General features: G+C 35.2%; 1 protein-coding gene across 1 annotated transcript in view; it reads right to left on the bottom strand.

Moving 5' to 3' along the window:
- Positions 1–13,704, bottom strand: part of NUP62CL (nucleoporin 62 C-terminal like) — an 85,068-nt gene that overhangs the window by 16,698 nt on the left and 54,666 nt on the right. The window contains exon 7 of the mRNA XM_033202134.1: positions 9,220–9,286. Within this exon, the coding sequence (XP_033058025.1) occupies positions 9,262–9,286 (25 nt within the window). The 3' untranslated portion in view covers positions 9,220–9,261. The remainder of the gene's footprint in view (positions 1–9,219; positions 9,287–13,704) is intronic.

Raw genomic sequence — 13,704 nt, 5'->3', positions numbered from 1 at the left:
TGGGAAATAAGTACAGGAAAAGGTTCAACATCATCATTCATCAGGGAAATGCAACTTAAAAGTGCCATGATATCACTACACCTCCATTAAAAGAGCTAAAATGAAAAATAGCGAAAATAATAAATTCTGATGAGGACACAGACAAACTGGATCACTCATACACTGCTGGGGGACATGTAAAATGGTATAGCCACTCTGGAAAATAATGTGGCAGTTTCTAAACCCACAACTACCATATGATCCAGCAATTGTATTCCTGGACATCTATCCCAGAGAAATGAAAACTTATGTTCACAAAAGAACCTGTACATAAATGTTCACAGCAGTTTTATTCATAATATCCTAAAACTGGAAACAGCCCAGATGTCCTGCAACAGGTGAATGGTGAAACCAACTGCGGTATACCCATACCATGGAATATTACTCAGCAATAGAAAGAAGCAAACTATTGATACACACAGAAATGCAATGAATCTTTGGAGAATTATGCTGAGGGGAAAAAAGTCAATCCCAAAAGGTTACATACTGTATGACTCTATTTATATATTTTGAAATGATAAAATTTTAGAAATAGAAAATAGATTTGTGGTTGCCAAGGGGTTAATTAGGAAATGCGGGTAGAGGGGTGGGTAAGGGAATTTGGCAGAAGGGAGGGAAGTGGATGTTGTGATAAAAGGGGGAACATGAGGAAATGTGGTATGAAATTGTTCTGTATCTTGACTTGGTGGTAGATATACAAATCTACATGTGATAAAACTGTACAGAACTAAATACACACACACACACACGCAAGTAAAACTGGGGGAATCTGAAGTAGATTAGGTTTTATCAATGTGAATATCCTAGTTGTAATACTGTACTACAGTTTTGCAAGATGTTGCCTCTGAGGAAAACTAGGTAAGGAATTAACATGACTTCTATATTATTCTGCAACTACCTCAATAGAAAATTCAATTTAAAAAAAGACCAACACACACAAATAAGTTTTGATCCCCAACCTCTTTTCCTACAACTGCCAGCTCAGCAGCCATATAATATGACCCCCAATTTATGTTAGGCAACAGTTTTACCAAATATGTTCTAACTGCTTAATATGGCTGGCCATCTTTTCAGCCTTCACCGTATGTTTCCTCATTGTTGCCTGCCTTCTAAGCCAGTGCCACATTCTAAAGTTTCAGTTATTGTCGAATCTACCTTCTATGTTAGTTAGGTTGTTAGTTAGGCTGTTTAAAAGCAACCTTGAAATCTTAGGGGCTTGCCATAATTAAGGTTTATTTCTCATTCAGAAATGGAGGAAGGGAAGGACACAGGGAGAAGGAAGAGAGAAGAGGATGAAAGAGAGAGAATACTGTCCTCTCACTACTCATAGCTACTTTTAAGATACCCAGTTTATTAAAATCAAAGTTACACTCAGAATAAATGTACCTGAATTCTTAGTGCTAGGTATATCTGATGGGAAAAAGAGTATTTACAGAGATGTACAAAGCTCCATTTCTGCCATGAGAATACACATACTAGTCTTGCCACTGATATATTAAGGTGGTGACAAGACATTCTGCTTGTGTATAGCATTGCCCTTCACACAAAATTAATAAAAAAATAGATTTCAAGGAAGAGTGTAGAAAGAAAAGATGGTGAAAGCATCCTGAATTCATGGAGGCAGAGGAGAAAAAGGTAGTAGAATTATTATATCTTAAGTGATCTTTATTCAGTCATCCTGTTGAAATTATTACTTATTCAAGTCTCATTTCAAATTCTACCTTTTCTAGGAAATCAACTGAATATTATGTTCTTCTTCCTTTACCATACCCCTACCCCCTCACTTTGTATCTGTTCAAGGCAGAGGTGCCATTAATATTTATACCTCCTACACTGAGATACACAATGACTTGGCATATAGTAGATGCTTTGTATTTAGAGTCACAACTACTGTGTCGTTTCAACTAGCATCTAAAAGAACATCTTCCAATTATATAGCCTTCAGTTTTCAAAATGCCAATATATTACCCTATTTGATTCCCACAATACCCTGGGATGGAACAAAGAATTAAAAACTCAAGAAGGTTAAGTTACCTCTCAAAGCCAAAGCTAATGAATTTCTACTATGACCTGTATCTTTAGATTCCCATATAATAGTGCTTTTTCTGTTACAGTGCACCTGTTTGCCAAATGCTGTGAAATTTTTTAATAAAAAGTATTATGCTGAGCTAATAACTGGCACCGCAGCAAATACTATTTGTTGTCCCTTCAAACACTGAAGTGCTCAGAACGCGCCTGGCCTATCTCAATCCCATTTGGCAAAGTTTAATTGGTGAAATAACATCAGTTTATCTTATCCATGAGGTGGATATTGAGCATGGGCCCCAAAAAAGCATTAGAGTAAGACTCCAGTGTACCGTGTTTGTTTTTTGGCCAGTAACAGAAAGAAAATTGCTTTGGAGAAAAATCCATCCTTCTCACAAACAATATAAATTCTGCTATTGGAAGCGATTTAAATTATGTTACATATTTCATCTGGGGAGTCTCTCCAGCTTGAGGAAATTCACTTGGGCACAAAATGTATATAAGTAGATTAGTGAGAAATCTAATTTTGCAGATGTATTGAGTGTATTTCAAATCTGGATTTACATATAGAAAAGGAAGTTTGGGAAGTGGAGGTCTGAGAATGTTAACCATCACATACATGCGCTTTCCTAACAGGAGCTGAATACTTGCTCAATTCTCATTTTAGTACCCTAATCAAACCTACAAGAAGTTCTTTAGAATCAAGAGACAAAGGTGTGACAACAAATCTGTTTTGTCTGTAAAGGGGAACAAAGATGAGCAAGTGGCTAATAAACAGTGGAAAGACATAGAATACCTTTCAATTAACTCCGCTGGGAACAACCAGGTGTCTCTGTTGAGGTTAAGAGATGCTAAAAGTGAACCTCACAAACAGAGATGTCTTTGTGTTGCTGCCACATCTCTGGCAGAACAAGGGCATTCGCTTTTCAAGTATGTGAAGTGGAACATTATACTCAAGAACGCAAGAGATGACCTCACCAACCAACCAATGCCACCAAGATTTCCCAAAGAATTAAAGAAAAAGACGAAGTAAATGAAACAACCTTGCTCAGTAAATCAGATTCTATTCTAGAAGACAAAACAGGAAGAAGGCACTTTAATTGGAAATCAGAGGCATCTTTTGGCATCTCAGCATCTGATACTCTTCAGATATGAGAGGGATGAAAGTAATTAATAAAAATAATTTTAGGCCGGGTGTGGAGGCTCATGCCTGTAATCCTCACTTTGGGAGGCTGAGGTGGTGAATCACTTGAAGCCAAGAGTTCAAGACCAGCCTGGCCAACACCATCAAACTCTGTCTCTACCAAAAAATACAAAAATTAGCTGGGCATGGTGATACGTGCCTGTAGTCCCAGATACTTGGGAGGCTGTGAGGCAGGAGAATTACTTGAACCGGAAGGCAGAGGTTGCAGTGAGCCAAGATCATGCCACTGCACTCCAGCCTGGGTGACAGAGTGAGGCCCTTGTCTTTCTTGTCTGGACCAAAGCTTCTTTAAAAAATTCAACTCCAAAAAATCTAATTTAAAACAATACCCTCAGACAATAAATATTAACAGTGGATAAATATAAAGTATGATTATGATATACCACACAAAACTGCTTCTCTAAAATGATCCTACGACATTTTTTGCAAGAGTTAGTCAAATCATGAGAGACAACTAAGAATGTTTTACATAAAAAAAAATAAGGTGTTCATAGCCATTCAGCTTCATACTAATGGGATTGTATTTTGGAAGTATTACAAAATCCCTTATGGTGCTTATAGTAAGGAGTAACTCTGCCCTAAACAGCAGCCTAAATGTTGTGAACAGCTATTAAATACTTATGCAGTTCTATTCCTTAAGAGACTGCAATAATTATGGATGAAATATATTTTCATCTTGAAGCTTTGGGATACTTTATGAAAGAAGTAAAATGCCATGAAAATACTCAGTGAACTTTCAAATAATTACAAGTATAAGATTTTTCCATTGCCCACTCCTTTATTGGGGTGTTTGATAAATATTACCAGACATGATTATGGTTTGGTATATGAAGAAACAGAAAATGCCTATCCCTCACCCCATGTCGCCTCTCTAAGAGACGTAGCACCATATACTTAAAACTAGTAACAAATTGGCTCAGATGGATTGCCAATTCTGTCATAAGTGGTCCCAGAAGAACTGGAGTTGCTGCAGTTTCAGTGACTACCAACTCAGAAGACAGATGTGTGACTGCAGCATTGCCATCAAGTCAACCTCAAAATAATGTTGTAAATTTTTACAAAGAGAATAACAAGAGGGGAAACTGGTATTTGACTATAGTTACTACTAACTCCCAATTATCTAGACTGATCGGGAGAAAAAAAGGCATAGTTAATGTTAAACAAAGGAGGGAAATATCAAATGTAAAAATTGGTCATTGCCTACACATGTTCAGACACTCCTTAATTCAATTATCTAGTACTTTGACACCTTTCTAGTTGAGTCCCATCACTTATCTAACCCATCATATAAATTAGAGAAAGAAAGGGGCCTGGTTCTCTGTAACTTATTCATGGATATTGAAAAGTTGACTGGACTTTTATGTAATATTTTAACATATTTAAAGTGCAATGTTTCATTTCCAAACCACGTTTTCTTTTAAACACAGTCTCACTGTCACTGAGGCTGGGGTGTAGTGATGCAATCATGGCTCACTGAAGCCTCAAACTCCCAAGCTCAAACCTCCTACTTCAGTCTCCCAAGTAGCTGGAACCGCAGGTGTGTGCTACCACACCCAGCTATTTTTTCCTTTTAAGAGATGAGGTCTCACTTTGTTGCCCAGGCTGGTTTCGAATCCCTGGGCTTAAGCGATCCATCCTGGGATCGCTGAAGTGCTGGGATTGCAGACATGAGAGACAGTGCCCAGCCTCCAAACCACTTTTAAAGAGCCAACTTTTTAGTTAAATATGTGATCCTCTTAGTGCAACAGTTGTCATGTTTTATGATGGAAAAAATGTGTATTAAAATTAAAGATATTAAATTATCAAAACATTTCCCAGAATCCTTTTAAAATAAAGATTTGACTATATACAAGTTGAAGATTTCTCTTTAGTAAAAAAACTATAATATTTGTATTGTTAAAATAACACATCTATTATTTTTTCTATAACTACTATTATTTGAGTAGGAATAAATGGATTCATTGAGCTTACTCTTAAAACTTTTCAGTCCACAGATCATTTTAGCATAAATGATCCAATTAACTACTAAAAACCAAAATAAAATAACAAAAAACAACCTCTGTTAAGACAGCAAAATTAAACCCTGCCACTCTCAATTTCTTCATCTTGTCATTTCCTGATATGAAAAAGAAAGGCTCCTTGGGTGGGAATGGCAAACAGGAGCCCACAGAGTCAAGAAATACCAGGCTTTTTTTCTCATTCTTTATCATGGCCTCCTTTGTCTCAGTGGAAAACCAATATGAAATCTCATTGCCTCTCCAGCTCAAATGAATTTTTAGCAAAAAAGTAACTCCAAGTAATCATTACTCTTCATTGTTTTTCTCTTTTTATCCTGTGTTGACTTAGAACTTTCCTCAGATACCTAGAACTTATATCCTATCCAAAGTACTATCATACTTTGATAACCTTTGTCCTCTACTATTAGGTACATGACTAAGATTTGTTTTTATATTCAGTGGTCCTACATTACAGTTGTTTTAAGAGCATACCAGAAGAAAGAACACCATTCTGATAATAAGGAAGTCTGGATCCTGGTCCTACTCTACCATTAATTAGCTGTGTGTTCTTAAAGAAGTCATTCAACCTCTCTGAGTCACAGTTTCTCCATTTAAATAAAGTAAGTCCCTTTCAATGCTAACAATCTTAATTTTATTAAGGAAACACTAGCTGAAAGCCTTGAGATTTCATTTATGATAAAGAGAATCCCTGCCAAGAGAAAAAAATCACTATAATTTTTCTCTACAGCCCAAATTACTTTTGAACACCTTCCTCAACTCTACCCAAGAAGCACTGATCACTGTAGAAAAACATGCGACAGGAAGACAAGTAAGCCAAGCATTGTTTAATCTCATTCCTCAGTGTTTTCTAGTTACTGACACTCTCACATCTCAGCAGTTCTTATAACTTGCATAGATAAGTCTAGGTAAGTGGTTTTTGGTGATAATCTACCTGGAACTGCCTTCTCCAGATTCAATTTAATAGCTACCTTTTGAATCACATGACCCTTCTTTTCTCTTACCTGACCTCATAAACATAGTAAATTCTGATAATCAGTAACCAGTTCTGCCACTACCATTTACTGACATTGCTTCTTTTAATCCTTACAGAACCCCTAACAGGTATAAATTATCCCTGATTTTAAAAATGAAGATACAGACTCAGAGAGATTAAGTAACAATTAAGGTCACACAATAATTAAGTGGTAATGCCTTGACTTGAACCCATATCTATCTGACTTAGAAACCTCTCCCCATCAGGTAGTTTTTAAAAATATTAAAGTGATATAGAATTTAACCTCCCTCTGATAATTCAAAACAGTTTCAAAATGGATAGAATATTTTTTCCTTAACACAGGAGAGAAGGAAGTAAAGCTGAATGATGATATAGGTATGTCTGAAAGGTAAAGAAGCTGAAGAAGTTCATGGTTGATGACCTCTATTAATGCAGAAAATGAAAAATCTAGAATGCCAATAATAAAATTTGTATTATTTTAAGGCCACGTCTTTAAAAGTAGTAACTCTGGTTAACCAGCTCCTATTTGTCTTAATTCCTTAGGCTTCATTATATTCCATATTTAGGCAAAGTCTATAAAAATGATTTCTGCCCCCCAATTGTTAAGTCCATAGGAAAGTTGAGAGAATAGTAAAAAACACAAACATGAATGCCTTTTACCTAGATTAACCCACTGTTAACATTTTGCCACAAATTGCTAAATCTTTCTCTTGGCAAATTTTTGCTGAAAGTAAACTACAGACATGAGAATTCTCTAAATAACATAGCCTGAATCTTCTAAGAATAAGGATCTTTTCCTACATAATCATAATAACTATCACATCTAGTAAAATAAACAATTCCTTAATATCATTTAATATACAGTCCATATTCAATCCCCCAATATTCTAAACAATATCTTTTTAGTTTTGATCAGTACCTAATCAAGGTTAACAAGGCAGACTTGAATGTTATGCCTCTTTTAATCTAAGACTATCCACTTATTTTTGCTTGTTTGTTTCAAATTTTTTTCTCATAACAAACTTTTTGAAGAATCTAAGCCAATTATCTTTCAGAATGTCTCACACATAGAATGTCTGATTATTTTCTAGAGATTAGATTCAAGTTAAACATTTTGGGTAAGAATACTACATCATCTTTCAGAATGTCTCACATGTGGAATATCTGATTATTTTCTTATGATTAGATTCAACTTAAACATTTTTGATAAGACTACTACATAAATGATATTGTATACTTCTTATCATGTCAGATCAAGGGACACATAAAGTCAAGTTATCCTACTATTGGAGAGGCTAAGTTTGATCACTTCATTAAAGTGGTACATGTTAGGTAGCTATTGTAAAGGCACATTTTGTCCTTCGTAATTTTTCAGTAATCTACAGAGTGATATTTTTGAGACCACATAAATACCCTGTTCTCCAACAATCTTAACTCAATGGTTTTAGCATTCATTGATGATCCTTGCCTGAATCAATTATTGTGCTGGGGTTGCAAAATGGCTCTTTTCCTCATTGAATTGTACAATTAAAATGGGTGAACTTTATGGTATGTAAATTATGCCTCAATAAAGCTGTTTTGAAAAAATTAACTCAGCAACTTACAGACTGTATTTGGTCCATTTTCTGCTATCATATTTTTCTGCCAAGAAATGACAGTTTGAACATTTTACGAATGAGGCAGGGTGTTCAAGATGAGGGTGAGCTTAATGAAAGTGTTCTGTTTAAAGTTTTATTAATGGTAGTTTTCTAATTTTATCATTCCTTTTAATAATTAGCTGGCATGCTTCTGTAGACTTTCTCCTGTACTTCCTTTGTTTTTTGGAGTATCATTATAGATTCATGAGATTTTATTTTCCCTCAATCTATTATAATCTGTTACTATTACTATTCTTTTTGATGTTCAAACCGTCTTAATGTGGCCAGTGGGAGTCCCCTTCAAGCACAATCTTGTGGCCTGATATAACCTGATTAGTCACTTAACAATGATTGCTTTCTTGCACAAGAAGTCCCAAGCTCACTCTGTACTTCCCCAGCCTGAGGCATGAGATTAGACAGTTCCCCAAGAAGACTTGTTAGACAGTTCCCCAAGAAGACTTGGCTCCTTTCAGTGAGAATGGCATTTAGAAACCAAGATCTAGCTTCTAGGTGTGCTCATTGCCACTGGGGGATGTCTGTCATTGCTTCTAGGCCATTTCTGTGTATAGAACAAAGGAACAGGAATTAATTACTGATATCTTACATCAAATTTATAATGCAAATACAAAAGAAGAGGAAAAATAACTTCTATCTCTTTGACTTTCAATGAAAATCTTGACTTCTATTATCACTAATATGCTTTGCTTTATTTCTCAATATATGTGAAATGGTGGTAATACTGGTATTATAATTCTGAAACTAATAATAAACCTATTAAGAGAAAGTTTAAAATTTCCTTGATGTTCCTATATCCTTAAGATGACATCCTAGAAGGATGCATCATCAAGAACACTATGCTCAAAAGTTATCTGAACTGGGCGATCATTATAAATTAGTTATGTAAGTTTGTTTAGTTTCAGTATGTATTCAATTTTAGTATTTGTCTTCCTTCCCATTATTTTTTACCTAATTCTAATTTTTTGGTATGTAAAACATTTATATGGTCCCCAAGTCAAAACTGTATAAAAAGGCATATTCATAGAAGTCTTGCTTCTATCCCAACTCTATGTGCCCCATTGCTATCCATCCTCTATTTTCATTAATTTCTAGTTTATCCTATGTGTATTTCATTAAAAAAAATAAGGAATTACAGTTTTTCAGAACTAAAATACACATACTGTGAGTTAAGCAACACCCATACAACAGCTTTTATATGAGTTTGATCATGGAGCATACAACTGACATGTATCACATTTTCTACTTGCAATAAATACACAGAGTGGCATACAAGCAAACTCCCACCTGAATTCCGATCAATCCACTGCAGAGAGTCCATATGGGCATTCAGAATTCTGCAGATCTGGTGGAGCTGAAAACACATATAAGACTTTTAGATTATGATTATTCTGAGGTGGTAAATAAAAAATAAACATAAGAAATTGATGTTAGGAAGTGACTTTTAATTTCTTCTGGTAAGAAATGGACTGAGAATTACTAATTCAGTGTTTTTTTTGCTAATTCATATTTGCAATGTTCATTATCTTTATATATTGGTTCAATTTAATTATTTGTAAATATCAGGAATTGGATACCTATAATTCAATAAGAAACTGACTACCACAGTATAATGAACATTAAGACACATTTCACAAGACAATGAATTCACATAAAAAATTAAAAATAGCACCAGTTGTCAACCAAATCAGCAATTTTTAAAAAATGGTCATACTCAGTTATTGAGTGCGTGGGAAAAATAGGTACATTCATATATAGCCAATAGTAATATAAATTGACCCAACCTTTCAAAGTGTAATTTTTATGATACATATCAAAAGCTTTAAAATATTCATACCTTTTGACTCAGTCAGTATATTCTATTTCCAGGAGCCTATCCAGAGTAGATAATCAAATCTAAATGTAAGTGGTGATTACTGGACTATTTTATATTGGCTAAAGATTGGAAACAATATCTCTACTAATCAAAAAATGATTAAGTATATTATGGTAAAGTCAACCCTGATGAAACACTGTAGTACCATTAAAACTTATGTTTTCAAAGAATGGTTAAAATTTTTGGGAAAGACCATGAAAGAATGTTAAGTGAAGACAGAATACAAAAAGTTATTTAGTTTTCAGTACTCTTTAAAACAAAAGAAGTATTTTTAGCAGCATAGCAAAAAAGACTGGAAAGAAATACACCAGTATATTATCAGGCTACTGGTAATATAGATGACTTAATTTTCCTTATGGATTTTGTAAGAAAAAGTGACTGAATAACACAGTGCATAATATGAACTTACTTAATAAAACTTTTAGACATTAGGTGGTCTTTCCCATTGCCGCTCACAAAAAAAGGGGGAATAAAAATAAATAAATCTCATCACCGTGAATACTGGAACACATAGCTCCTATTTTTCTTCCCTAGTATGTGACCCAGAGTAATAAAGCTTTGTTAATCTGGTTACAATAAATTATCTACAGGAATATTATTGTTCAGAAAATGTTTTTCCCGTTTCTTGTCCAAGGATTTATGCTATCTGCAAAAAGGGCTGTCAGTGATCTCTTTCTTCTTTTATTCTGCAATCAAACAGCAATTACCCTTTAATTGACTCATCTTAAACATCCCAATCGCCCCTGCCAGGAAAACAAAAAGACTCAAACCATTTACTACCCACTACTAAAATAAAACAAAACAATCCAGGGCAAAGTAGAGAAAATGGACAAAGACAGAATTATAGTCTCCTTTTACTTACTTGGTTGAGAACACACCACTTATATTAATTCAACATGGAGAAACTAGAAATCAGCTCTGCTGAGTGTCTACATCTGCATATGTTTACCTATGCATCAAAATTCTATTACAGCAAAACAATTTTCAATTTTGGAGTTACAATGGTAATCTAATATTTCATTAAGAGAAAACCTGTATTTTGTAAACTCTTGATCATCTGTGTGAACACAGGGACATGGTGTCATGAATAATTTCAGACTAATTTATATTTGTCTTTGTTCAACTTTAGATTCACCCAAAGTAGAGAATGGCATAATTTTTATAGCTGGAAGGGACTTAGGATCATTTAGTCTATCCTTGACATTTTGCAAAAGAAGGAGCCAAGACCCAGAGAGATTAAATGACTTAAACAAAATTCTAATACTTTCTCAGCTATAATACATTATATCTTTATAATAAAAAAATGGTAATGTGTATGTAGATAAAGAACTGTCTGTATATAATTGAACAAAGAGCTTACTAAAGAATAATCACCACTTATATATATGTCATTCATCTTCACCTACCGGATCCTGGCCTCACTCCTAATTATATTTAACTGATAGCACAATGGGAGCTCCCACAATGGGAGATCCCTCTTACTATTACTGCCACAGAGTGGGAATGGGAAAAGAAGGACTCCATTTAGCTGCTGAGACAACAGGGAAAGGTACAGGAAATAAACTCTTTGATCAGAGTATAGAGAAAGAAAAAAAAAAACAATTCTTTCTTACTGCCAAATTAATTCACAGCACCTTAACTCTAACTGGAGCCTCAGCTATAATTCCACTGATACAATACATTTATTATGAGCTAAGTTGTATTCTATGGGGGCAGGTATAAACCTAATAAGCATATTTCACCAAGTTTCTATAGAAAAATGTAAAGTCTCAAACAGTCAACCTAACAAATGTTAAAATACAATCTAATCATAAATTAAGGATTGCCTGGTTGTGTTTAACAGACACAAGCATACCTACTAACACTTACATGAGTATGTAAACAAATATGTAAAAAGAAGAATGAACTGGCTAATATGTGAACAGAAAAATAAATACAGGTACATACTTAGTTATGTGAAGAATAAGGAAGAAAACCATGACAGCTTAGAGAAGAGTAATATTTTCACCTTCCTGGGAATAACCACAAAAAGCTCACAACCTTTTCTGCCTCTAAATGTTTCCTGCTCCACTAACCACACCCAAGGGGCTCCATATCTCTAGAGGCAAGAAGAAACACTATAGAAGATGGATGAAAGGGACTAGCTTAAAGGAACCACAGAATGCTAATTTCTTTTTAGAGACAGGATCTCACTCTGTCACCCAGGCTAGAGCACAGTGGTGCAAGCATAGCTCACTGCAGCTTTCAACTCCTGGGCTCAAGTGACCCTCTCACCTCAGCCTCCAGAGTAAGTAGGACTGTAGGTATGTACCATCATGCCCAGATATATTTTTTCATTTTTTATAGAGACAGAGTCTCACTATGTTGCCCAGGCTGGTCTCAAACTCTTGGCCTAAAGCATTTCTCTTGCCTCAGCCTCCCAAAGTGCTCGGGTTTTAGGCATGAGCCACCATACCTGGCTGAATGCTAATTTCATACTAAATCTTGGTTGTCTAAGTACACAAAGCAGTAAACACACCGGATCAGTAGTGTCAGCAGAACTTTCAAATGTATTCAGGTGATTATTACCATCCTTGAGATCTTGGGCCATTTGTTTCAGCTGAGCATCTATACTCTTTGCTAATCTGTAACTGAAAAGGCAAGTAAAATAAAGGGATTAACAAAAAGTGTTTTCTCCACTACCTATTGTTGTTGACATATAAATATGACACTGCTAATTGGATTTGCCCTAATTCCCCTATCTTTTCAGTGGAGTTCAATTATGACCACTGATATATTTTCATGGATGCAGCATTTGTGACCTTATTATTACCATATTCTAAAAAGACTCCAAATGAGAAGGCTTTTATCTACTTTGCCATTTTTATTATCACCTATTTATCCTCCAGGTGAATACCTGGGAATCTGTAGAGCAAAGGAATCCTTTAAGGTGTCAAAATACACCTAAAGGACATTTACATACAAAAGAGAAGTTATTTAGGGTTTGGCAATATTCAATAAATGCTGAGAGGTCTTCAATGATCTTGAATACACAAATTTTCAAAATAAAACCTCATATAATATACTCCATCAGGCAAAAAAGATGTTTTCAGAAATGAGCTTCACAATAATCAAAGATAGACAAACCTGCTAAGTTCACAAGTTAGTTGCCTAAATTCTCAAGATTTCCACACAAACTACACACACACACACACACACACACACACAAAGATGGGGAAAAAGCAGGGCAGAAAAGCTGGAAATTCAAAAAATAAGAGCGCATCTGCCCCTGCAAAGGAGCGCAGCCCATCGCCAGCAACGGATCAAAGCTGGTCAGAGAATGACTTTGACGAGATGAGAGAAGAAGGCTTCAGTCCATCAAACTTCTCAGAGCTAAAGGAGGAATTACGTACCCAGCGCAAAGAAACTAAAAATCTTGAAAAAAAAGTGGAAGAATTGACAGCTAGACTAATTAATGCAGAGAAGATCATAAACGAAATGACAGAGATGAAAACCATGACACGAGAAATACGTGACAAATGCACAAGCTTCAGTAACCGACTCGATCAACTGGAAGAAAGAGTATCAGCGATTGAGGATCAAATGAATGAAATGAAGCGAGAAGAGAAACCAAAAGAAAAAAGAAAAAAGAAATGAACAAAGCCTGCAAGAAGTATGGGATTATGTAAAAAGACCAAATCTACGTCTGATTGGGGTGCCTGAAAGTGAGGGGGAAAATGGAACCAAGTTGGAAAACACTCTTCAGGATATCATCCAGGAGAACTTCCCCACCTAGTAGGGCAGGCCAACATTCAAATTCAGGAAATACAGAGAACGCCACAAAGATACTCCTCCAGAAGAGCAACTCCAAGACACATAATTGCCAGATTCACCAAAGTTGAAATGAAGGAAAAAAT

Source organism: Trachypithecus francoisi, unplaced genomic scaffold, assembly GCF_009764315.1.
Source record: "Trachypithecus francoisi isolate TF-2019V2 unplaced genomic scaffold, Tfra_2.0 Lachesis_group6, whole genome shotgun sequence".
In the NCBI taxonomy this organism is placed as follows: Eukaryota; Metazoa; Chordata; class Mammalia; order Primates; family Cercopithecidae; genus Trachypithecus; species Trachypithecus francoisi.
Note: the sequence above shows the minus strand (reverse complement) of the source record. Positions and strands in the feature narration are given on the sequence as shown.